This window comes from Pteropus medius, unplaced genomic scaffold, assembly GCF_902729225.1.
Source record: "Pteropus medius unplaced genomic scaffold, Ma_sr-lr_union100, whole genome shotgun sequence".
NCBI classification, from domain to species: domain Eukaryota; kingdom Metazoa; phylum Chordata; class Mammalia; order Chiroptera; family Pteropodidae; genus Pteropus; species Pteropus medius.
This window is the reverse complement of record NW_024340849.1, coordinates 46563760-46590383: the sequence shown is the minus strand read 5'-3', so window position 1 is coordinate 46590383 and position 26624 is coordinate 46563760. Positions and strand designations below refer to the sequence as shown.

At 39.1% G+C, this 26624-nt stretch overlaps 1 protein-coding gene across 5 annotated transcripts in view; it reads right to left on the bottom strand.

Moving 5' to 3' along the window:
• The window catches only part of PTPRM (protein tyrosine phosphatase receptor type M), a 699551-nt gene that overhangs the window by 88173 nt on the left and 584754 nt on the right, over window positions 1–26624 (bottom strand). For all 5 annotated transcript variants that reach the window (XM_039845844.1, XM_039845843.1, XM_039845845.1 and 2 more), the window contains one exon: window positions 11742–11829. In XM_039845844.1, coding sequence (XP_039701778.1) covers window positions 11742–11829 — 88 coding nt within the window. The remainder of the gene's footprint in view (window positions 1–11741; window positions 11830–26624) is intronic.

Sequence of the window (26624 nt, the reverse complement as noted above, 5' to 3'; positions counted from 1 at the left end):
ATCTTGCTGAGGTTCATCTGTAAAAGGGAGGAGGTAACAACGGCCGCCTTTCCAGGAGTGTTAGGAAGACCAGGTGAGATAATACATGTCAAGTGCCTGGAACACAGGACAGGCAGTTCCTATTACATAGAAACACCTTCTCATGTGAGTAAAAGTGACATCCTTGTTGAAGTTTAGCAGTTCAAACCACAAAGAGCCCAGAAAGCTTGTTTGGGGAATAGCAGAGAAGGGTAGAACTGAAAACTCTAAGCAGCCATTCTTGGGGAAGACGAGTTTGAGCTAGTTTTAAAGAGGAAACAGGAAAAAGGTTTGGAAATAGGCTGAATAATCCTCAACAGCTCCTATACCTTAATCCAGTGGCATTTATTCAAAAACTTTTCTTTTTTGTCCCTGTTTCTGTACAGTATAGCACAGAGATTAAGATCACAGGCATTGAAGTCAGAATTCCTGGGTTCAAGTCCCAACTCTGCCACTTTTCAGTGTGTGACTTTGTACAAATTATTTAACCTCCTTGTGCTTCAGTTTCTTCATGCCTACTTGTAAAGTTTTTGTGAGGATTAAGTGAGTTAATATTACTAATGCATTGGAAAGTGTCTGCTACATGGTAAGAACTAAGTAAAAGTGAGTCGTCACTTGTATCATTATTACCAATGATTCTATTCAAGACCTGATAATTTTTCATGACAATTTCATTATTGCCTCCAGACTCCTCTTTCTCTAGTGAATCCATGATGAAAGCTGCTTTTCTAAAACACAATTTATTCTATCCCCTTTCAAAGATATCAACAGTGATCTTATAAAACAAGGGAATATGATACAATCCTTAAAAAGGATTACTGTATCTTTAATTTCTTCACCTGGAAAATATCTCTGTGACATACTGCAGAGTGAAATAGAGCAGCATATCTCATTAGAATCTATTTATATGAAATAATCTATGTATTTGCATATGTGTGTAGGAACATGTGGTGGGATAACTACAAAGATGGGGTTGGGTGGTAAAATTTGGAGGGATATTTACTTTCATCTTTATGATTTTATGTACTACTTCAATTGTCTATATAGTTTATACTGTTTTTATCATCAGAAAGAAAACAATAAGCCTCTCTTTAAAAAAAAAAAAAAAGCCAATAACTTCAAGGCATAGAACAAAAAGATTTGAAGGAAGCAGAAAAAAATGTTAGCAAGGTTGGTTGGTGAGGTTCTGGGAAATTTTTCCTAACTTTTCATTACTGCGCAATTTTTTCTTTAATGTGTATGAATTGCTTTCATAATTGGAGAAAAAAGAAACCTATTTTGCCATGGATGACTGGAATATGATCAAAATCCAATTAATGTTTATAATCTAATCACAACTCAATGTTACTCCATCAAGAAAGGTAACAAACTGACATTTTGAGAAACTCAATATTCATAAAGACCTTGTTGCCATTCTTCTCATTTCTTTCAAAAAAAGCCTACATGAAATAGGGGAAAGATAATATTTTTGGGGTAAGAAACAGGCACATAAAGACCTGGCATAAAGCATAACAAACCTTTTCTTGCTGCTGAACAATTATGCTCTGCTGGTGCTTTCCCCCTATAAGTATATGTGTACATGCATGTATGTACTTGTATGTGTGTGCATGTGTATACTTATGAATGTGCATGTGTGTATGTATTTATGAATGCATATGCATGCATACATGTGTGTATTTATAAGTGCACATGCATGTATGTATTTATGCATGTGTGTATGCATTCATGCATACCTGCATTCATATACAGAGGTGGGTCTTTAGAGATTTAAGCAGGTATCTAAGTTCTGAGTCCCTAAAGCATGTTACTTATGTCCTTTTCATCAAGTAACATCATGTTTAAAATACCACTAAGTAGCTTTAAGTATTTTAACATTTTGACATTAAATATAACAGATATGGGTAATGGCCTTACTTGTATAAAATTAGATATTACTACAGTGGCAAAGTATGTATATCATTAATAATCTTTCACTTCTAACCAATTCTCTCTTTCTGCTAAATACTGATAACATATTTCAGGTATAGTGGAATCACAATACCTAAGTAACATTTGCCCTCTGAAAAGAGAATTGAAATTCATTTTTATTACAATCAATCTGCAAATAATGGCTTTGTTCTTCCTGTGGTTACATTCTTGCTGCTGCACTGGTTTCACGGTACAAGATGCTGAAAAGCCAAGTAACCGCTGGGAAGTACTCAACTTCCTACTCCTCCGTGATCCCTATTCCAGGCTGGTGTCCCTGCTTGTGCCCACCTGGGGGGCTCAGGCCATGCAGGTTCTGAGCATGAAACAAATAAGGAACCTTTGAGAGTAGTGGTGGGTTGCTCTGTGTTAAGCTTTACTCTTGTTGTTGGTTTTAGCTGTTACTAACTTAGTCTTGCCTATTTTCTCTTTTTCACTTAGATCCTCTGCTAGAGACTCTGACTCTTTATTCTTTAGAACCCCAGCAGGACCCCTGACTTTTATTTTGCCTGATTTTTCTAGATTTACTCTTTGCCTTCCTAAACATGATGTGTCGATGTTTCTTCCTTACTCTCATCCGTCTGAATTTTAATGCTAAAAGCTCTCTAGTCCTGTCTTATCTAATTAAACTCTTGTTCCTTACTCCTTCCTTCACCTGCCTTTATACCTAAGCTTGTTATAACAGTGGTAGATTCTCAAAAGTGACACTGTTAGAGCCGCTTAATTAGCAGAGAGAAGCACGTTGTTATAAAAACAAATCCTGGAAAAGTGAGGTCTTCAGCAGGGGCCATCAAGATTAGGTTATTGGTTAAAAGAATTGGGTGAAATAGACTGGGTCAATGGCTTTACTCTCTTCTTACTTACCTCACTATATTAGCTGAGAAAATGGAGTAGTAGGGCATGGGTAACCCAATCAAGATGAAAATCAAAGCTGAGAAGGGACCCCGTCTCTTCCCCTTCATAAAGTTGTCTGTCTTCACTGTAATGTACTCACTCACGTGCCTTGCTATTCCTGACCCCTGCCATTCAAAGAAGCTCCTCCTAATTTCGTGAATACTCCTCATGTTGCTCCATCAGAGTCTTCACTGTACTAAATCTTCCAGCAGGACACTACCGACATGCCCTTTTCTCTATGGCACGGTGCTCCTTTGTACGTGTTAGGCAGTTTTGTCTCAGTGTATCCCATTATGAAAGCCCCTCCAGGCTGGGTTCTAGGCTCTTGATGCCCTCTATGCTCCCTCTGCAGATAATCTTACCACACCAATGGCTTCAACCACCACCTATATGCCCCAAGATTCACTAATTTAGATTCAGCCTCAGACCCCTCTCTTTTGGGTTCCAGAGCAGTCTATATAATGGCCTATCTGACATCTCATTAGAATGTTTCAGTATGTCTCCAGATTCAACTCATAAGCTTTTCTTGCTACCAGCAACCTCACCCCTAACTCTGAGCTCCCCTCTGAATCTGGTCCCTTTCCAGGGTTACTCATCTGAGTAAACGGCCCATCCTTCCATCTGTCCATCCTTCCAACTGTCCATCCACCTACCTACCCATCCATCCTCCTGCAAGTCAGAAACACTGGAGTTGCCTCGCACTCTTGACTTCTTTTCTCCACATTCTATCTATTCAGTTTGATGCAACTGTCTCTTGCATTCATCTACTTCTCTTCTTTAGAGTCTGCATTATCATTGCTTCTCACCTGGGCTGCTGAGAGAATCTCTTAACTAGTGTCCCCTTCCAATGAATTTTTTACTTCAGTTTTAAATTTTCAAAGGCAAATTTAATTAACAACCCTCACCCTCCTCAAAAACCCTTTAATAAAGATTAAAATCCTTAATCTTCCCTAGAAGACCCTGCAGGTCTGACTTCAGCTTCTGCTCCTCTCTGGCCAACCTCTCGCTCCCCGTCCTCCCAGAACCATCCATCTGGCCTTCCTTCAGTGCCTCGAACTCAAGGGTTCCCTTGCGTGAAGGGTCTGTTCACAACAGAAGGGTCTTCCATTTCACGTCCTCGGGGAAGACTTTCCACACCTCCTGAGTGAGTCAGCCCCCACATTATGGGGTTTTGCAGTACCATGTACCTCTGATTTGTGGCCCTTAACTTTATTTCACTTATTCGTATAATCATTTAGTTCATTTGTATAATCATTTCATTCTCTCTACCCACCCAGTTGCCTGAGGGTAGGGACTGTGTCTGTCTTGGTTCACTGTGGTCACCCCGGTGTCTTCGCATTTCTCACTTGTCCATTTGGTCATGCTTACTCCAGTGACACACCTCCTTGCTGACCCTGACTCCATGCTGAGGCAGGGCCACCCTCTCCCCTCCCCTGGGGCCTCTGCCTGGACCTAGCTCCCTTTCTCACCTGTGTTAGGTTCTGACTGTATCTTATCCTCTCAGGGAGCCCTTCCTTGGCCACAATTTAAGAGCTGCAACTTTCGCCCCATCCATCTCCCTTCCCTGCTGTATTTTTTGTTACACAGCTCACTTTCTAATATACACATTAAATAGTTTACTTAATGGTTGTTTCTCTGTTGGCCCCACTCACATGTTAAGTGCTATGTGGGCAAAGAATTCTGTTTTGTTCCCTGCTTTCTCTCTAACACCTAAGATAGTGTCTGGCATGTAATAGGCACCCAATACATATCTATTGCAAAAGTTCCTTTAGTTTGGCATGGAGACTGGCACATGTCAGACCAAATACTTGTTTTTTGACTGGAACACAGAAAGGGAGGAAGGAGACTGGGAAGGTTCTGCAGACCTGGCTGTTATCTCCATTTCCTTGCCTCAGAAAAGAGGACCCCCCCTCCACCCAGATCCAAGGGGTTGCCATTAGCTGGGAGATTTGGTGTGTGTTAAACTCAGAGTTAATTATAATTAGGAACTTCTAAGAGTGTCAGGGTTATGTTTGTGTGTGTGGTGGACTGAGTATTAGTTTATATTTGGAAAGGGCTAGCTCAGCAAATTTATAGTGTAAATAAAGAAAAAGTTTAACTTACTTAAGAGCAAAAGCCAATAAACAGTTTTTAAGCACCATTAAAAGCATTTTATATGCAAACACTGTTGCAAAACAATGAATGTGATCATTATGAGCACTTCTTATGTTCTCTGAAAAGCACTAACAAGAATCTCTAAGATATGTTGACTCAATCTCCCCATTGCTCATCCTAGTTCATGGTGTTATTCCCAAGGCCTAGGTGCTATGAAACAGGCTTCCCAGTCAACGAAACCATCTTTCTACAATTATACACTTTTTGATGGGTCGGGGTAGGGAAGATGGTAACACTTTTCTCTATGCCTTGAAAGAAACAGCCAATATGGGTACATACATAAGCGTGATTTAGCTAAGTACTTTTATTCTTTTTATTCCTCAAATCCCTCCAGAACTCTAACAGATTTATTTTCACTGCCATAACTACAGACACACAGTCTCTGCGTGATGCTTCTCAGAGTGCTCCCAAGCACTGCAGTGGCTCATGACACTCACCCAGGAGCTCACACTATACGGGGGCCACTCTGTAGTGAAATGACACTCAACCTGTGAGTCCCAACACGAAGATGAGGCAAGGGCTGGCACCAGAAGTTCTGGTATTTAAGCCAACAGCACTGGTATTTCTGAAACCCATATGTGGTGTCAAACTCCACTGAGTGAGGTGGGGTGGATTAACAGTAGTACCTAAGGATTTGGGTATCCTATTTTAAAAGCATTAATAATAGTTTGGCATGTTGTCTAAGTGATACGCCAGCATAAAGCCTTATACAGAATCATATAAATAACCACAAACAGCTCTAGAGGGATTTTAGAAAATAGAAACTCGAGGAAAAGAACCATTTGCAACAACAGGGATAAAGCTGGAAGGCATTATGCTAAATGAAACAAGATAGACATAGAAAAAAAACTGCATGATCTCACTTATATGTGAAATCTAAAAAAGTCAAATATGTAGAAGCAGAGAACAGAACAGAGGCTACCAGGGTTGGGGAGGTGGGGGAATGGGGAGATGTTGGTCAAAGGGTACAAAGTTGCAGTTGTGTGGGATTAAAATAAAGCTACAGATCTAATGTACAGCATGATGACTACGGCTAATAATACTGTACTGAATCTGGAAATATGCTAAGAGAGCAGATTTCAGGGGTTTTCACCACACACACAAATTACAACTATGTGCAGAGAAGATATATTAATTAACTTGACTGCAGTAATCATTTCACTACGTATACATATATCAAATCATCATGTTGTGCGATTTAAATATATACAACTTTTATTGTAAAAATACATGGAAAAAGAAAAAGAGATAATGTGAGAGCACAGGGGAAGGCTTCAGGATGCCTCAGAAGCTGAGGGTCAGATTAGGAGACTGGATAGAGTAGCAGGGGCAGAGAGGCCTCTTTGTGACATTGTCTCTAGAAAGGCACAAAAATAATGTGATCTGATGAAGAAGTACCGAATGAGCCCAGGAGTGGTAGAATGGAGAGAAGGTGAGAGTTAGAAAATCAGCCCCAGAGATCAGGAATAAAGGCGACAGCCAGGCAAACTACCCTGGGTCGCTGTGCAGACTTGCTGACAATAAGGGAGAAAGGTGGAACCTGCAATTACCTACCAGTTTTAAACCTGACACTTCCAAATGCTGACTTCGTTTTCCATTTTAAATGACCTACCGAGTCAACTAAGCTGAAGAAGGGTAAAGAGTAGTACAGGAGTAATGAAGAAAAGATGTGATTTTTTTCCCCAGATAACAGTGATCAATGTTGTTTTTATGTGTCATTTCGGTTCATTTCCACAATAGGTGATGTTCTCAGGAAACTGACATTGCGAAGGTTCATGACTCATCCAACGTCACTTGGCTAGTATGTGGTGGGGCAAAGACTCTAAACTGTATCTTCTGATTCCTAATCCTATGTTCTTCTCTTTTGCCCGAAAGGTCTTTCCTCATGAGTCTACAGCCTAGTCATCACCCTTTTTCTAGTGTCTCATGTGCCTCTTAGTGTGGACTAGCCCCATAGATTGTAAGTTCATGGGGGTAGGAGGTAGATTTAAACCTCTTCTGCTGGATGCACTGACCATATCATATCTAGTGCCCATGTATGGCATGAAGAAATAATCAGTCCTAAGTACAGGGTCTTGAGAGTTGAAGATGATCTTTGTGGTAGAAGAAATGTGCCCTGGGTAGTAGAAATGACAAGCTGTCGTGGCGGGATCTCTAAATTTAGAGTCAGCAAACTACAGCATGTGGGATGAATCCAGCCTATCACCTGACTTGAAAATAAAGTTTTATTGGAACACAGACAGCCCATTCATTTATATATTTTCGATGATTGCTTTTACGTTCAACAGCAGGACTGAAGAGCTGAGCTGAGACTGGCAGGTCCACAAAGCCTAAAATATTTATTATCACAAAAGGACAATTACCTATTCATGTGATCACAGGCAAGTCACTTTGTCTCTCCATGCCTCAACTTGAAAATGAGGACAGCACTTAGAATTAAAATAGTTATATTTGCACAGATTTTAAATGTCTGCATGAAAAAGGCAGTCTAAATTTTGATTACAATAAGATTGGGAGGTAGGTTAGGCTACAGTTCTCTCTTGTTGGGCTCCCCTTCTCACCCCATATTCAAACGTGCTGGCTGGTGCCCTCCAGTCAGCTGTCCTACAGTACAAGACCAGCAGGATGCAGGCAGCTCTGTCAGCTGCTGCTTTCCCCACACCCAGCTCATTATTAAATAGCCTCTGACATCCCGTTCCCCTTGGCACCCATTCTGAGCTAGGTGACAATGAGTGATAATAGGTTTACAACTAATACATAAATTAGATGTAGACCCCAATATCTTTCTTACAGATGTGAAGCCATCAAAAAAGAACTTCTGCAGAGGGCCCCTAACTTCTTGCAGCTCTCAGATTTCTGTACAAGGGGACACAAGGGTCAGCCTGGAGACTCGAGGACTTAGCTCAAAGCTACCTTTCAACGGCAAGTACAGTTTTTACTTAGTTCGTATATTTATTTGGTGTAGCCTGAGGAGATAAAGGATGAGAAATGAGGGGGCAAAAGTCTCCTTAAGTTGCTTCTTGTCATTGATGCTGGACTGTGCAGACTATGCAATAGCAGTGGCAAAAACTTCAGGCATGGTGGCAAGCCAGTGGGGGCCAATTTAGTGGTTATAAAAATTGCTCCTGGGTTGGAATTCTGCCTCCACATCTTATTAACTATGTAACTCTTTTACCTTCTTTATGCCTCAATTTCCTCACTTGTAAAATAAATATAACAATATTATCTATTTCATGGCTACAGGGAGTGAGTTAATATGTGTAATGTGCTTAGAGTGGTTGTTTAGCATATAGTAAGCACTCAGAAAGTGCTAGCTTTTATTATTGTTTTCATTAATCATTCAAAACTATTTCTCAAGTGTCTACCAAGGGCAGGCATTAAACTATGCATTGAGAAGTAGCAGACTCAATGCTATATTGAACAAAGGCCAGCTGGATCTCTGAGCCCACCCCACCCCACTGATAATGCCTTAGGCTAAGCTCAAGGCTCATCAATATTCCCTTGCACTTGATTTGTATGGGAGAGGGCCCCCAGGGCACTGCTGGGAATTCCCCATCTTACCTCCATGAATCCCCTTGGAGTGTATTGCTGAAGCAACTCCTGGGAAGGATCCTGTAAGCCAGCGGTCCCCAACCTTTTTGACACTAGAGACTGGTGCTTCTATGAGAATCTAATGCCTGATGATCTGAAGAGGAGCTGAGACGGTGATGCTAGAGCTGGGGAGCGGCTACAAATACAGATGAAGCCTCCTGCTGTGCGGCCCACCACTAGTCCATGTCCTGGGGATTGGGGAACCCTGCTGTAAGCCATCGTAAGAAATCTGGATTCTTTTAACAGTGCAAACTATCAGTGAGCTCCCAGAGAATATGAAGGAACTTGGAACAATCTATATTGATTGATCAGCTATTTCTTCCCATGACCATTCTCTGGCAAGAAATATCGTTTTTCTTCTCTGAGCCTCGAAAGCACTATATACAAGGCTCCAACATGGCACTGTCTTGTCATGCTGGACTAGAGTCACAGTGCTCTTACTGCCTATTCTACTCTGTTTTGGGGTAGGGACATCATCTCCGTCACCTTGGAACCCTCAGTATGGGCCAGTGTCTGGTGTTCCATAAGTGTCGACTGAATTGATGGGAGCATCTTCTATCTAAAAAGGACTCACATGACCGAATGAAGCACTAAGTAAATGAATGAACAAAACACTCGAAGCTAGTACCTGTCACTCACAAAACCAGTGGTTTGGCTTTATGAGTGGCCAGAGGGAAAAAGGGGCATGCTCATGCTCAATCAAGAAGGTTCATTATATATATATATATATATATATATATATATATATATATATATATATATACTCCTTCTTTTAAAAAATAAAACATACTGTAGATATTCGCTGTCCAACTTGAGAGCCACTAGTCTCACGCACTATTTAAATTCAAAATAATTAAAATTAAATACAATGTAAAACTTAGTTCCTACCTCAAAAAACTAAAAATAGAACTACCTTATTATCCAGCAATTCCATTTCTGGGTATCTATCCAAAAAAAAAGGAAAACAATAATTTGAAAAGACATGTGCACTCCTATGTCCATTGCAGCATTATTTATAATAGCCAAGATAAAAAAGCAACCTAGGTGTCCATTGATAGGTGAATGGATAAAGAAGATGTGGTACATATACACAATGAAATATTCCTCAGCCATAAAAAGAATGAAATCTTGCCATTTGTGACAGCATGGATGGACCTAGAGGGTATTATGCTAAGTGAAATAAGTCAGACAGAGAAGGACAAATAATATATGATTTCACTTATGTGTGGAATCTAAAACAAAACAAAACAAAACAAAACAAAATGAACAAAGAAATAAAACAAAAACGGACTCACAGAGAATATACTGATGGTTGCCAGATGAGAGGAGGGAGAGGGGTTGGTTAAAAAGGTGATGGGGATTAAGAGATATAAACTTCCAGTTATAAAATCAATGTCACGGGGATGCAATGTACGGCATAGGGAAATATAGTCAGTAGTACCAGAATAACTGTAAGGTGATGGATGATTACCAGATTTATCAGGGTGATCACTTTGTAAGTGATATGAATGTTGAATAACTATGTTGTATACCTGACACTTGTATGTCAACTATACTTTAATAAGAAAAATAATTTTAAAAACTATGGTACAATTATACCAGAGCATATTACTCAGTAATAAAAAGAAATGAACTATTCATATGTACAACAACCTGGATAAATCTCTAGAGAATTTTGCTGAGTAAAAAATAGCCCATCTCAGAACATTACATAATGTATAATTTATATACTATGCTTGAAATGACACAATTACAGAAATGAAGAAGAGTTTAGCGGATGCTAGGGGTTAAGGAAGGGGAAGTGGATGTGGCTATAAAAGCAATATGAGGGATTTTTGTGGTGATGGAAATGCACTGTATCTTGACTGTATTAATGTAAATATCCTGGTTATAAACTATATACTATATACTATAGTTTTGCAAGACGTTACTGTTGGGGGAAAATGGGTAAAGCACACACAACATCTCTATTATTTTTACAACTATGAGCGTCTCTGCAATTATCTCAAAATAAAAAGTTCAATTAAAAAAACAAAAACAAAAACAAGATTCAGTTCCTCAGTTGCACCAGCCACATTTCAAGTGCTCACAGGGCGAGTGGCTACTGCATCCGAGCGGAGACACAGGCCATTTCTACAATTACTGAGAATCCTATTGGGCAGTGCTGCTATAGAATCTCCACTGCCCTACTCAGGCAAATAAAATTTAACTGCACTTTCACAATCAATAAAGCTAACATATTGCTCCCCTGGACTATCCAAAGCTTTCAAGTTTGTTCTTTTGTAAGTAATAAGACATGCCGAGCTGGATGCTCTTCAGGTCTATTCCAGTATTTTGTTGTTGTTGTTTTACTTTACATATATTCAGAAACAGTATTAATTCTGTTGGTACCTTGTCAGTACCTGGAGCAGTATGTATGACTTAGAGCAGTTTAATGCAGGGGATGGATGGCTTTAGCCCTGGGAGCAGGAGGCTCATCAATCTACCATGCGTCTCAGCATCGTTACAGGACGTTAATGAGGTTGGGCTCAATTTAAAAACCGTCCAAGGCATTATGGATTGGTAACATTTAGTTCCACAGGAACTGGGAATTTCTGAGATATAATCCTAGCTCTTTTGCTAATGAGTGTTGTGATATGGGGACTATCATTTAACTTCTGAGTTTCAGTTTCCTGTCCTTAAAATGGGGCTATTATTGACCTACCTAACCCAAGCGTCCAGAGGATTAATGAGTTAATGTTTTCAGAGGGCTCTGAGCTCCGTGCATTAAAGTGTGCTGCGCATCGTTATTTCTGCTCATTCCCATGTAGCAGTTGGGAAACATTAGACTATTATGTTTGCTCCTTCTAAAATGCTTTTTCTTTCTCAGCATTTTAACATTACCTATGTTACTCAAACCTTAAATCTAAAAGTAAAACTAGCCCACAGCAAGACACATTGACGGAGTAGGGGCATTTTGGTAGTTTTTCCTTTCTTTAATACGAACATGACACTAGCTTTTCCAACAGGATGAAGGCAGTAATTGCACTGTAAATTCTCACTGCATGAGGCTGGTGGTCTATCTTAGCAGAAGCAAAAAGAAAGTTATACCACAGTACAATTACACTGTCAACGCTTACATGCAATGATATTCCCATATCTGTTCTTCATTCTGTTCTCATCTTTCTTGGCAGAGTCCCATGGTGCAGACTGCCCTTCAAAGAAGCTCTGGAAGAAAGAGAAGAGTGACACTGAGAATTACAATTTGGTGCAGTAAACAAAGGATCTTAACGATGGAGGATGTTCTCAAAAAAATGTACAATGAGGGTCAAGAGGAAAAAGAATGTTCACAGGAATGCGATAATAGATTATTAAAGTACTTTCTATCTTAAACATTTCATTTAGCTTTTTGTTTTCCTTTAGTTAATATGTTACAAACATGAATGGAGACTGAAGAGTGATACCACAATTTATCCATACAATCCATTAAAAATGGTTACGTGTTCATCCCTCTCCTGCTTTAATATTTAATACAGAAAAATGGAACATTTCTCTCAATTTCTAAATTATATTACCCTTTTAAAATATTCTCCTAAGAGATATAAAAATATCATTTTTCTTCTCAATTGCTAACTGAAAGAAGGTTAAAACTCTGAAAGTAGGTGAGCTAAGACTTCATGACTTCAAGGCTAAAATCCTGTAATAAATTCTGCTAGAGTTTTCTTTTCATTTTTAATGGTGCTTAGATGTCCATTTATTTAAGGATTTGGCATTATTATACCCGGGGTCTTTAATCTTCCTGTTATTAGTCACATATATATTTTTTTCTATTCAAGTTATAATGAAAATGTCCTCTGCTATCAGTTGACAAGTGGAAGAAAAATCCGGAACTTTTATTTCACTTTTGTCCACATTACACTTTACCTTCACGTGGCCAACTATATAAGGAGGAAATGATAAGGATGGTAACAAGAAGCATTTAGTAAAACTGATTTCTTGTCTTTGCCACAAGACAGTAACCTCTTGGTATCAATTGGGAAAGAAGAGAAGAGAAGGAAGAAGACATAAAGATAGAGCAGATGAATAAATACCATCATGAAATGCTTTAGGGCCAGGAACTCACATCCTCAAATATGATCCAGATGCTTTACAAATTCTCTCTTAAGAAATGAAGCTCTTTTTCACTCTCTTAATTTCTATTCTACCTGTGGTGTTTGGCCATTTCCATCAATTACTAAAATTTAGTGATTAGTCTGTGGTTCAACAGTACTTATTTATTATTCTTTTAAATGGTTCAGTTATACCTTATTAAACTGCTCCTTAGTACTGCTGCGGTAGGGAGGACACACCTGCTCGCAGATCACACGGGGAGCCCTGTGCCCCTGCATGTCACACAGACCTGACCATGCAGTGGATGATGCTCAACACATTCTACTATTTCTGCCACCTGACTGTGGACTCCTTGAGGATAAAGACTACGTGGTTGTCATTTCTGTTTGACAGAGCCTATGCCTCATGGTAGGATCTGATCATTAGTTATTGAATGAATGAACATCTTTGGTGTTTCATGACAGTGTGTGGCTTTGATCTCAAAATAAAACTTTATTTCTGAGGCTTGAGTGTGTGAGGGGTTCCAATGCTTGGAAAACATGCACATATGCAGTTTGCAGATTTCATCCTGCCACAGTTGGTAAAGTCCACAAAGACCGGCTGTATATTGATACTGTCGTTACTGTATTATAGCTCAGTGCTCACCAGAGACTGCCTGGAAAAGAGCCCTGTCCCCACGTTGTCCCCCTCGCACCAGCACTTCCGCACAACAAAACGGCAGGAGGACACGCCGTCTTATAACATGAAAGCGCAAAAAGATACCGCCACGACCATCAGTGAGAAGTTTAAATTGTCTGTCTTGATTTAAAGTACCTTAGTCATGATCATTGTTGACATCTCATTAACATAGTAGTTTTAACATTATACTTATCATTTTGAAAAAAACACGGGGGCAGACCAAAGCCTGATGTACTATATACCTATAACTATAATTATAGATCCACACCATACATTGCTAGTTGAAGGGTAAAATACTGTATCATGCAGAACAAATACAAGTAAAAATATTTTCAAGTTCTTAATAAATTAGGTAAATAGAAATACTAGCAGTAAAAGCACTAGTCAATTCCATCTAGAACAAGACCACTATATCATCAGGGGATTTATTCAGACATGTAACTTCTTTTCTGCTATAAAATATGCACTTAAAAATAGCTTTAGGGATTTTAAAGTCAGACTCTTTTTCTGAATAGTGCTTTTCTTACTCTATGAATGACAATCATTTTACAGTGAGTAATAACTATTATTTGACTTCCCTTATAACAATTTAATTCTACTTTGAGTTTGTCATGATGTAATTACCAATTTCATTTCCCTCTGTCTTTTTCACCCATCTAAAAGGTTTCAGATTTTTTTTGTTTTTAAGGAAGATAAAGAAGGTAAATGACACTGAGGGAAATCTTGACATCTTCCAGTAGATCTATAGCCACTAGTTAACACTATAACTGTGTGTGTGTGTGTGTGTGTGTGTGTGTGTGTGTGTGTGTGTGTGTCTGGGGGTAGATAGGAGAGGGGTCCATAATTGATTAGAGGAAGAGGCACTTGTTCAAATTGTAAAAGAAAATGCTCCTAGGTCACCTGAGACAAAGCCACACAAGTCCCTTCCCACTTCTGACAGATGCTGTTCTGTAGAGGACGATGCTCACAGCGCAGCTGTGTTTCTTTAGCATGTGTGGCAATCATAAGACTTCTAATAGTTCTTGCTTTTAAAAAGTTATTCTAACTTGATTGTTTTTATTTAATTGATGACCAAGAAACAGACACACAACGACAATGAAATGATAACCAATCTCCTGACATTTGGCTATTCCATGTCGTTCCCAGCATGTTTTCAAGGGTGGGGCCATTTCCCAGCACTAATTATGGTGAGCAGCAATAAGTGCTTGCAGAATGAATAAATCTATCAACTCAGCTAATCCTCATGAGTAGCCTTGCTTTTTACAGTGAGGGACGTGAGACCACAACCAGCTCATAACAGGTCAACCTGGATCAGACCTCAGTGTTTTCTGACTCTTAATCCACTGCTCTTTCTGTACCACCCCTATCCTGATAAGGGCTCTGACAGAGAAACCAATGTTAAATCTTCCTAAACATATATGACCAATAATTGTTTTCCATGCCTTGATCGTATCTCCTTGTTTCTAAATGAAGGTTTACAACAAGCAAATATAAAAGGTGTCAAATAAACTTTGATTAACTGTTGATTACTTTTACGAAATAGGACATTTTCTTATCTCATAGGATAATGTGATCATCGCAGGGAAGCACAGTGGGAGAGACAGAGCAGAAGTGGGAGTTCTTGCCATGAGTCTCCCCAGCTTCCTATCCAGGAGTTACATGAGTCACTTTAAGTGGCAAAATGTATTTTTTTCTTAAACAAAAGCAAAATAAACACAAAAAGCTCCAATAAAAAGATCAGATGACTATTAACTGTCCATAGTCTCCTGATTCCCTACAGATATGGTGACTAGCTCTTTCCTTTTCTAGAAGAGTTCTGCTTCCAATTATATAGCCAACCTCCCATGAATAGATTTGCATTATCAAGACCAATGTCTTTATCCTTGACTTGGAAAATAAGCAATATGCCTATGGGGAGCCTAGAAAAAGGAAAGAACTTCTGGATCAGCTAACTTGGATTTTGTTTCCTTTTGATATGAAGATTAAAGAAATTACTTTCTAAGATGGACCCAGTTTTAAGAGTTATGGCTTTCTGTTAACATACTTTGAAAATATCTGAGAAAATATTTACCTTAGACTTTAGACTCCCTCTTATGTCTGAAGTAGGACAAAATTCAATTGTTTATATTTCTAGTTAGAAAATAAAACTTTATCTGTAGCTCTAGAACCATTGGGCACTCAGAGAAGCTGTGCCATGACATACGGGTCTTTTGTACTGTGAGCCCCTGGTTGCTTTCCTGGTTTGGGAATTCTAAGCAAGAAAAATAATCAGGGCAGGGACACAGGTTATTAGTGCTATAGAATACTGCTTCCTGTCTGGTTCACAGTGAGGCCTGGCACAGACATGCAACTCCAGAGGCAGCAGAGGTACTTCCTCCATTTCTCATTCTCCGGAGAGACTGAGACTTCTCTGACTATCCTGCGACTCACCTCTTTTATTAATTAATTTATTTTTGGCAGACCATGAGATGAACAGATGGTCACTAACAAGCCCACCAGCAAAATATATCTGAGGAAAATTAGGTAATTTTGCTAAGCAATCATTTCTACTATGTCCTATTTCACATCCATTTTGGCTTTTAAATATCATTTAATAAATTAAGCAACAACATACATTTTATACAATTTCTCCTGTGCATTTTTTCTTTAGGCAAGAACTAAAGAACTTCAGAATTCTTTTTATCTTCAAGGTCAAAAGTTATATGTGTTCCTTTAAAACTATATACATTGAATTACTGAATGCTTTCAGACGAATTCTACTCTGAACCAATATTCCTGGGAAAAAAGTAATTGCCACATAATTTAGTATTTAGAGAAGAGCTGTTCTTATCGCATTTGTTGGAAGCAGTGCCAACCAGGTTTTGAATCCTCCTAGTGCTGAGAAAGAGGACTCTGTTCCTGGAAGGGATTAGAGGATTCCTGCGCCTGTGCCAACGACTGGCTGCTGGCCACTTGGGGGTACTCTGCTTCCCTGCTCTGTACATTTCCCTATGCCCGAAACAAACTTTTATTTTCTAGTTTAAGTAAAAACTCCTCCTTAATTGCTCAAGTTTTTGCTTGACAAAAGTATAAGAAGGTTCACTAAAATAAAATTGAACCACCACATAGGCATGACTTTGAAAAACAGGCCCGCTGAGAGAGAGCAGAGGCGATGACTGAGAGAAGCGTGGCTAAAACTGGAAAGGAAAGAACTCCTGTGGCCACTGATGACTTCCCATCCTCAGAGCGGCCACGTAAGGACAGGCCTGGGAGACAGACCACGACGGCCCATGTGCCCAATACACTTTTTATAAGAGGGGTTTTAAATATAATATGCACATTTTGGTAATATTTAGTGTTTAGGGCAAATTTTTAATATGCAGATACAATTTAACACAGCAACTATGGACTTTTTATTATGAAAAAACACTTTATGTATTTTGGGGATTTGAGTTAATGGTCTCATTGTACCTTCTCCTAAAATTTTCATAAATATACTTATGGTTTGACTCTACTTAAAATGTAATTAAAGTGTTTCCTCTGACTACCTTAGCTCATATATACAGAGAAAAGGCAGCAAACATGGGAGCAACTCTGAAAGAGTAATAAGTCTCTGAAACAATAAAAATGAAACAAGGCAAGCTCCAGTGAATACCAATGACTTCTCCACTTCAGGATGCTGTGTTCTCCATGGGCACAGAGCAGAGGAAATCGAACATCCCGCATGCAGCCATTTTTTTCTGAATAGGAAATATATTTTTGTGATTCAATAACCTCTTCCCCCGCCCCTCATACTGCTGCCATTTTCCACAGGATATAATTATACATCTCAGTTGCCCACCTCAAGAGAACATTACTCCAAAATGATGCAGTCTGTTAAAAATGCCACAGCTCTTAGATATTAAAAAAGGAGAAAAACAACTCTATTCAACAGAAAAGCTGCCAGGAAGAAAAGGATGCAGGTCAAAGCTGTACATAATGTGCTGTGTGTCTTCAGGCAGTGCAGGGTCAAGTTTTTTCAGAAGCCTCTGAAATGGAATTTTCCCTCCCTTTCTCATATGAATAAAACTGTGCACATAAAATGACTAAAATCTTTACCCTGAAAGAAGGAAGATGAACTCCCTGGGGCATGCAAAGTCTCTGAACTGTCTTTGTTTTCTGCTCATACTTCTCTTTTGGTTCTTCCAAGTGCTGCATTTTATTAGGTTCATATAAACTATTTATTGCTACAGTACTAAAGCAACTGAAGACACCTAAAATGGTCTGATGGGCCACAGAGTGGAGCGCCGGTGGGAAGGTGGCCCTGGAAGCTCAGGCCCAGTGGCAGCAGTGGTTACCAGTCACTGTCGTTATCCAGTGTTCTGGACAGAGGCAGCCAAAGGGAGCGTGTGACACTTTAGGGCAAAAGAAGTAGAGACTGGGTGAAAACAAGCCACTAAGACATATGAACTGTTTTGTTTCTAAAGAAATTGAAATCTAAATGTGAGTATTCTGATATTTTTAATAAGTTGCTAATCCATCTCTACTTCAAATGGCCACATTTTATTGCCATTTAATACAATTCCAAATTTTGCAGGATCCGGGTGGGTGACTATTTTAGCAATAGTCATCACATTGTCTTCCTTTACCTAACATCTCTTCCTGTTTTGATAATGGAATTAAGGTTTGCAGCCTAAAATATGATATGTTTTCATGCTCAGAAACATCCCTGCTGATGTTTGGCTGAGCTTTAGAACATGTTTTTTATTCTGTGACTACTACTCTGAATGAGTAACTTTTTACAGCAATATCATATACTTCTTATATCATATACTTATGGGGTTTTGGAAGCTCTATCAGGTAAGTCTTTTTATTCCTATTGCATAAATAATGAAATTTAGGATCAAAGGCATGAAGTGGCTTGCCTGAGATTATACAGCCAGTAAGCAGAAGAGCTAGGACCTGGAATTGAGGCTGTTCAGCTCTGAACTCAGTGCTCCTTGCACTTGGCCACAAAACCGGTTGAAAACACGTGGCTTTGTGTCTACTGCATTGCATTGTGCACACAGCATTCTGAAATCACCCTTGTCGTGGGTTATATGCCACCAAGCATTTCTGGTTTCCACATTTTATAGAATAAGCCTGATCAATTACATACATTCCTGTTACCATATGCACAGTGATTTTCCCGGAGATGTGATACTATGTGCACCCTGGAGGGACCCTCAATCTACCTGCTTTTCTTTAAATTTGCTCAATTTCAAAACTCCCTGTCTTTCCACCTGCAGAATCACTATAGTAGTAAGCTCCCGATAATGATGTGACATATCCCTCAAGTGTATCGAAGCAGAAAACATCTATCAAGTGTCCAGAGAGAAAAAATACTCAGCTAAGTGATCGAGGAGAAAGTGGCAAAGGCGGTAACTGTGGAGCCTTGGCTGTTGCTGAACTTCCTTGGACCAGGTCGATATTTTGTGGAATTATTGAGTCTGATGCACAGTAAAGCAGCTTTAAAAAGGGGGCTATTTTGATATAATTGGGGTGAGTTTTGGTCGAGTAGAGAGTAGCTGTTCAGGAGTACTGAACCCTTTTCTGGCCTGCATTCCTTTTCCCTTTGTTCCCTAGGAGAGAACTTAGTGACAAAGATGCTCCAGTTCCCAGCAGTGCCCAGGCTCCTCTTGTCTAGGATGCCAGCTCTGGGTTGGATGCCTCTGTCTTCCTACACATGATGACGTTCTCACTCACTGATGGTGCAGAGGCAGCTGAGAATTTTGGGGAGTCCCTGGTTCCCTGGCATTTCAAGGGCCCATCATGAGAATAATATTCCTCAGTTTGAAACTCAAAGGCTGCCTTTTCAGTTTCATTCTTCTAGATGGTCCTGATAGGGTCTCTGCTGCTTATTATGCAGTGAGACTGGGTGGAGGTGATGAACTGCAAGGGATTTATGACAATGCTTGTATTCATTATATAAAACTTCGTACAAATTAATTTTTGGGGTTGGGCATTGCCTATCTTTTGATCATGGTGTACAAGCAATATTAACCAATTTTGCAAAGATGCCGGAACTTGGACCTGCCCTGTCCTCATTGCATTACCTTGGAAACTTCGAGAAGGCCACAGTAACTGAATGGGGTGTCAAAATAGTGATGTCAATGAATGGATTGTCACAGATGGTACCAAAAAGAGGACTGCTCTGTTTAAAAGGCAGGTGAAAATATCTGATTCAATTGCTTTGTAGTTTCTCTACATCTCTCTAGGTTTGAGTCCTACCTCCAGAATTGCCACCCACATTTCAGAAAGATAGCAATTTTCATTTCCCCTCAGATGCAGATATTGCCAGGATTTGAGATGTTAATACCACTTGAGAACTGTTATTTCCTCCACCTCTGCACCTGCTTTGGAAGAGTGATTTGTCAGTTAGCCTGTGCTAAAAGCACCCGCATCTTCAGAGATGAGCAAGAGTCCGTCCTTGGAAAAAGGCTTCCTTAAAATGTCTAGAGAACAAACAGATGCTTTTACAGAAGTGTAGCTGCCCTTTTCCTTCTGAGAGCAGCCAGAAATGTTGGGTCCTACGTATCATTATTGCAGTAGCTTCCTATCAGCTTGCTTCACTGCTTTTCGGTTTACATACTTCTCCCAGAGTAGGCTTTTAAAAACACACCTAGGCACCTGCCACTTTCCTATTTGAAAACCTAGCAAGTCTCCCTACTGACAACATGACGGTGATGAGGACAGGGAGATTCAACTGGTGCAGCAATCACCAGTGCTCAATCAGCACTAGCAATTACTGTTCTTGTTCTTATATTAAAGCTTGAAACTTTGAAGACAATAAATACTACTGATTTTGCTGTCATTTTTTGGTACTGGTTCCTTGACAATAATCCTTTTCAATCTTTTTCTCTGTGACTCTGTATTTTTTCTCCATTGAGCGGTCCCCAACCTTTTTGGTACCAGGGACCAGTGCTCCTATGAGAATCTAATGCCTGATGATCTGAGGTGAAGCTGAGGCGGTGATGCTAGCGCTGGGGAGTGGCTGCAAATACAGATGAAGCTTCTGCTCGCTTGCCCGCTGCTTACCTTCTGCTGTGCGGTCTGGTTCCTAACAGGCCACGGACAGGTACTGGTCTACAGCCCAGGGCTTGGGGACTCTTGCTACACAGTATTTAGAAGTAGGGTTATAGTTGTTTTGTTCTTGCCCCTCTGTTAAAAAAATCAAGTCTCCTTTCCAAAGCAGTACTTGGAGAGCTTTGAGTTTTAAAATGTTCTCACCTCAGAAATCATAGCACATCAGCTCCATCAAATATGATTGAAAATCTAAGGATTTTTTTTAGACATGACAGACTTGAAAATGAATAAGTATAGCAGAAAAAGGAATTTTAATGAGCGATTGTGACTCTCTTTTTGACATCGATTAATTTATAATACCTATCAACATAATTCCCAAGCTCTTCTTGCAATACCTAAGTCATGGTGATTAAAGATAAAAATTTACAAGAAAGAATTATTTTAGAAATTTAGAAATCAAAGTTAGAAATACCCTTCCAAACAGTTTAGTGAAGAATAATTGCATCTCAATTTACTCTGTCAGAAAGTTCAATTTCTACTCTTAAAAGTAAACATTTTTATTGAAGATTAGAACCCATGATGAAATTCGAGTCACGGCTGCTCTCCTTTATTGATTTGGTGTGTAGTCAAACATCATTTCTAATTGAAGATTTTGGACTTCATCACTTTAGAGGTCCATAGACTACTTCTTGTGAGGAAAGTCTTGCCTCTTGGTCTCAGTCTATGGGCATGAGGAGGAGATTCTGAACAAAGTCAAAACCATGAGCCTGTATTAGGCACAGAACAGAAATCCTGGCATGGTGAAAGTTTCTACGTGTTGCTGATCATGCCTCCTCTGGGCTGACAGAGCTACTCACAGCCTCTGGGTGGAGTCCGAAAAGAACGAATTCACTTCTTAAAACAGATCGGATATAGTTGGTTAAAATCATCTTACTATATAGATCTTGGGTGGGATACCTTATTCATCTGAATGTGCTGTTATCATCTTATTAAGATGCTTTCGGACCAGAAAGTTGCAAGTAGGTGAAAGGAAAGAGGAAACAAGAATTCCAAAGGCAAGTGATGATGACAGAGGAGTCAGCAGCAATACACAAATCTTCCCAAATTTTATCACTTGTATACTATCTTCACCATTTCCCTCAGCCCTTTACTGTTTCCTTCTAATTTAAAGATTTAAATTTAACTGTTGTATCTTTACATACATTTATTTGGAAATGAAATTTTCTATTATTGTAGTAAGCGGAAAGCCAAAACACTTACCACAGGTAAAGATAATAGAAAAAGCAAATAAAAGAAAACAAAACAATGATATTAATTCCAGCCTGGCTGTACTTCTTTGCTATGTACTGAGCCCAAGGCCTCTTCTTTGTCGGGTGAGAGATATGCAAAAGACACTCTAGAGCCAAACCAAGGCTCGCTGATGAATCGAAGGATTGAAAGAACTAACTAGAGAGGCAATCACTTACTCCCCTGTAATTCAGTGCTGCTTATTTCTTGTGAGTGGACCCGCTAAGAAATTCACCTTGTATATCAGCTGTTTGCATAGCACACTTGGAGAGAGCTCTGACTTCTCCATCAATATTGGCTCACAACACAGTGTGTAGAAAAGGGAAGAGTATGGTATCTAAGATTAGAAGACGTGAGTTTAAATCCCAGCTCTGACTGATTCCCAAGTGTGTGGCTACAGGACATTTGCTGAATTTGTTTTCAAACTTTTATATCATAGAAATACTATAATAATCTAAATTACTTAATAGAATTGCCTTCAATATTAGAACCAGTGAATGTCAGTGAAAAGAACATGTAAGAAACTTTTACATATAAAATACCATACAACTGTCATTTTAGCAGTATACTGTATGGGACTTGGAGAACTTCCATGGAAATGCACAAGACATTAGAGCAGGATCGCCTGTCTCTTCCTGGACCAGGGGAGGAGCTAAGCTTTCACATATCCTTAGTGCTGAGCACCTACCTGTTCTGTGGGAGGAGCTCTGTTAAGTATTAGCAAATACATTGGTGACAATTATAAATCCGAAGATTCCTAGGTCATAAATGTATTTAAAATTAATATTTTTGAGGCCCACTTCTTAAAAAGAATATTTTTGAGGCCCACTTCTTACAAAATTGTATGATTGTACCTAGTTTTAAATAAATCGCCCTCATGATGGAGAGAATAATAATGAAAAGCACATTTTACATGGAGTATATTATACTTAGAATTTAAAAATTTCCTCTAATGTTCCATGGCATAGTTTTTGTTGTTGTTTTTTACAATCACAATCTGATGAAAGGATAACAATTAGTTTAAGTGAACAAAGGTCAAATGTTAAAAGGAAATAGCCAAAAGTTTTATTTAGAATCTGCTAATGTTTTAAAAAATAGAGCTGGCTCTAATTCAAGGAACTGGATATTAGATTAAAACCTTGGGGCTTTAATTGGGGTGTAGTTCAATTTTTTATTTAGAACTACAAGGTTTGGGACTAAACTAAAAAACGATGTTTCATGCTTTTAGAAGTACTGCCTTAAAACATTTTAGACCAAGCAAGAGAGTTGAAAGTAAATTAAACTCAACTTCTGGGTCAATTTTGAAATGCAAACAACAAAGATCTAAAGCCCTTGGAGGAACGACATTACCATCTCCATCATAAAACAGAATGAACTTTCACACAATACCCAGAGACGGCTGTGTCAGCAAAGAAAATTCCTGAAAGGAGATTTGAATTTTTGCCAAGAAGTGTAATAAGGAGAAAACTTTGGCTCAAAAGATTTTGATTACATAATTCTTTTTGTGAAAACACAGTAAGCTGTCAATTCAGTAGTATTAATAAGATATTAATAATAGATGACATTAATAACACAAGTGCAGCATACTTGCTGTGTTCTAAATATTATTCTAAATATAGATTCTAAATACTATTCTAACTATACTAAATAAAAGTTCTAAATACTATTATACGCTATTATATAATATCTGTTATTTATCCACATTTCTTCTTAACAGACATGAAGCCTTCAATTATTCTCCTGTTATAGCTGTAACTTATGCTCATGGTAAGAGAGTCCAGCAGATTTATAAAAGTTAACCTTTTATAATTATTATTACCGCCTTATAATAATTATTATCACAATGAATTAAGAAATCATTATGTTAATAACAAATATGTTTGAAATGAATTTTAAATTTTACTAAAGAATAATTAAAAAAAAATTTTTTTTTTGAAATAATTATAGAGTCACAGGAAGCTGCAAAGAGAGTATGGGGCGATCCCATGCATTCCTTAATTTTACCCAATGGACACTACATAACCGTAGTACAATATCAAAACCTGGAAACAGAAACTGGTACCATGTGTTTGTACAGTTCTACGCTCTTTTATGGGGGGGAGGGGTGGAAGTTTTCATTTCTCTAGTATAAAAGCTAGGGAGTGTGATTGCTGGGTTGTGTGGTAAATGTGTTTAGATTCTTAAGAAACTGCCAAACTGTTTTCCAGAGTAGCTCGACATTTTACATTCTTGCTAGCAATTTATGAGAGATTCAGCGTCTGCATTCTTGCTAGCATTGGTATTGTCCCTCTATTTTTTATTTCAGCAGTTCTAATATGTGTGTAGTGATATTTCATCATGGTCTTAATCTGCATATTCTTAGTGGCTAATCGTGTTGAATATCTTTTCATGTGTTTATTTGCCCTCCCTATACCCTCTTTGGTGAAGAATCTTCCATGTCTTCACCCATTTTCTAACTGGATTACTTGTGTTTTTACTGTTGAGTTTTGAGAGTTTTTAAAATATTTTCTAGATATAAGTTTTTTGTCAGATATGTGGGTTTCAAGTATTTTTTCCCCAGCCTAGAGCTTGTCTTTTCATCCTCTTAACACAATATTTCACAGAGTAAACATTTTTAATTTGATAAAGTCCAACTTCTTGATATTTTTTCTTTTATGGACTGTGGTTGGGTGTGATGTCTAAAAACTCTTCACTAAGCATTAGGTCCCGGAAGAATAACTTTTATTTGATTTAAAACACTACAAAAATCTATAATGTCCTCTAACTAAATTAATAAGCTGAACAGTAATTAGAATTAAATAATCAGCATTGAATCAGTGATTGCAGTGTTGATATTAGTACTTAAGACATTAGGAGACATATTCATAAACGCATGTGTGGAGCCCCATTACCCAGGCTTACCAAGATGACTCTTAGGTGCCCTTCCTTCCTTTTTCTACTTCTACCTCTGAATGAATTGGGAGGTGGCCCCAATTTCTCAGGGTTACTGAATGTGCCCTGCATCCATTAGAGAAAGGATGGAGTTGCTGAAAGGGCTGAGGCAAAGAAAGCTGCTGATTCTCAGTTTATGGCTCATTCAGGCTCCCTAAACAGCCCCAAAGGGTTCCAGCCCTGATGCTCACGAGGTTCCTCAGTAACCTGGCCACACTGAAAGTGCTCAATAGCTTGAGTGGGTAGTGGCCATGGCATGAGTGAAGACTTCTGTCTTTGCTCAATGGATGTGGCATTCATGAAGTTAGTTCCTGCAACAAGCATACTACCATGGGACTGAGGAACAGAGAGCAGGAACAAAAGAGTTCTAGAGGCAGACAGGAGAATAAAAGAAATCTTTGTAGAGCTGTCAGGGTGTGTAAGAGCCCAGGGTTGTGCCGATGAACAAACAGGGAAGGCCGAGTGAGGAAAGAACAAGAGAAGCTAAGAAGTAAAAAAGAGAGAATCAAAGCTTCAACATTAATGCAGGCCCATGATAAAGGGCATAATGACACTTGTCTCCTATGCTCTTTTTTATGTTCCAATTTCTGTGGGCTATGATGCTGCTCTAGCAGGATGACCCTTCTTCCCTTGCCTTGCTTTGCAAAATCGATGTGTTATAACTCAGCTTAAACCTACTTCTTCCATGCGTTTTCTTCTCCAGTTTCCATTGATTTCTTTTTTTCTTCCAAAAATTCTATTGTAGCAATTAGTATGTACCACTTAAATTTTCTCTACAGATCTAATATGTAATATTTTTTTTATCACCACATATAATTACATTATATGTTGTTTGAAGAGAGGGCCCATGCCCCCACGCTACACTTGCACAGCAGAGAGCTGAGTACAAAGCAGGCAGCTATAGGACACTTATTGCAGGGACTACCTTAATGCCAAAGGTCCCTTCCAGCACATGAAAAGTAATGGCAGTCGTATGAAAATGTTTTACATATGCACTGTCTAATACAACAGCCACTAGCCACTTGTGGCCACCGAACACTTGCAACGAGGCTAAGGTGTTGAGAAATCAAATTTTAAATTTTGTTTAAACTAAATTTAGATTTAAGTAGCCACATGTAGCTGGTAGCTGCCATACTGGACAGCTCAGGTTATAATTTACAGGGGACACACCAATGGGGCCGAGGAGCTGGAGTTGGCAGAGGACTGCTTGGTTTACCTCTCAGGGAAAGCCCCTTGGTTGAGTCGCAAATCGCAAGATCTCTCCGACTTCCTGAATAAGAAATATGATTTTCTCAGTGTTAGGGGTTGAATTGTGTCCCCTCCTTCTTCCTCCACCCCACTAAATTCATATGTTGAATCCTTAACCTCTAGTACCTCAGAATGTGGTATGTGACTGTATTTGGAGATAGGGCAAGATAGGGCAATTAAAGAGGTAATTAAGTTAAATAAGGTCATGTGGGTGGCCCCTAATTCAATATGACTCGTGTCCTTATCAGAGGAGATTTGCACAGAGGGGTGACTATATGAAATGGCACCAAGAGGGTGGCCATCTGCAAGCCAAGGAAAGAGGCCTCAGAGGAAACTCACCCACTGAGCACCCTGATCATGGACTTCCAGCCTCCAGAACTGAGAGAAAATAAACATGTTATTTAATCCCCCTAGTCTGTGGTATTTTGTAGTGGCAACCCTAGCAAACTAATACACTTAGCACACATAGAAGATGAATTGTTCCCAGTCGTGGAACAAATATTAAATTGAAGTCACTCTGATACGTAACCTAGAATGCTAATGTACTAATTTAAAATGGGGATATTTTCTTTCCAAGTGTCCATTATGCTCATGGCACACCATGCAGTGGCACTACTGGAAAGCCAAGCTGCTACGCTTAGGCTAGTTGGTGAACGCTGGCTTGTTGTAAGCAAAGTGGAATGTCTTGTGGGAATGCGTAATCTAAGTGTGGAAACAGAAAACCTGGCTCTGGCAGACACAGTTCT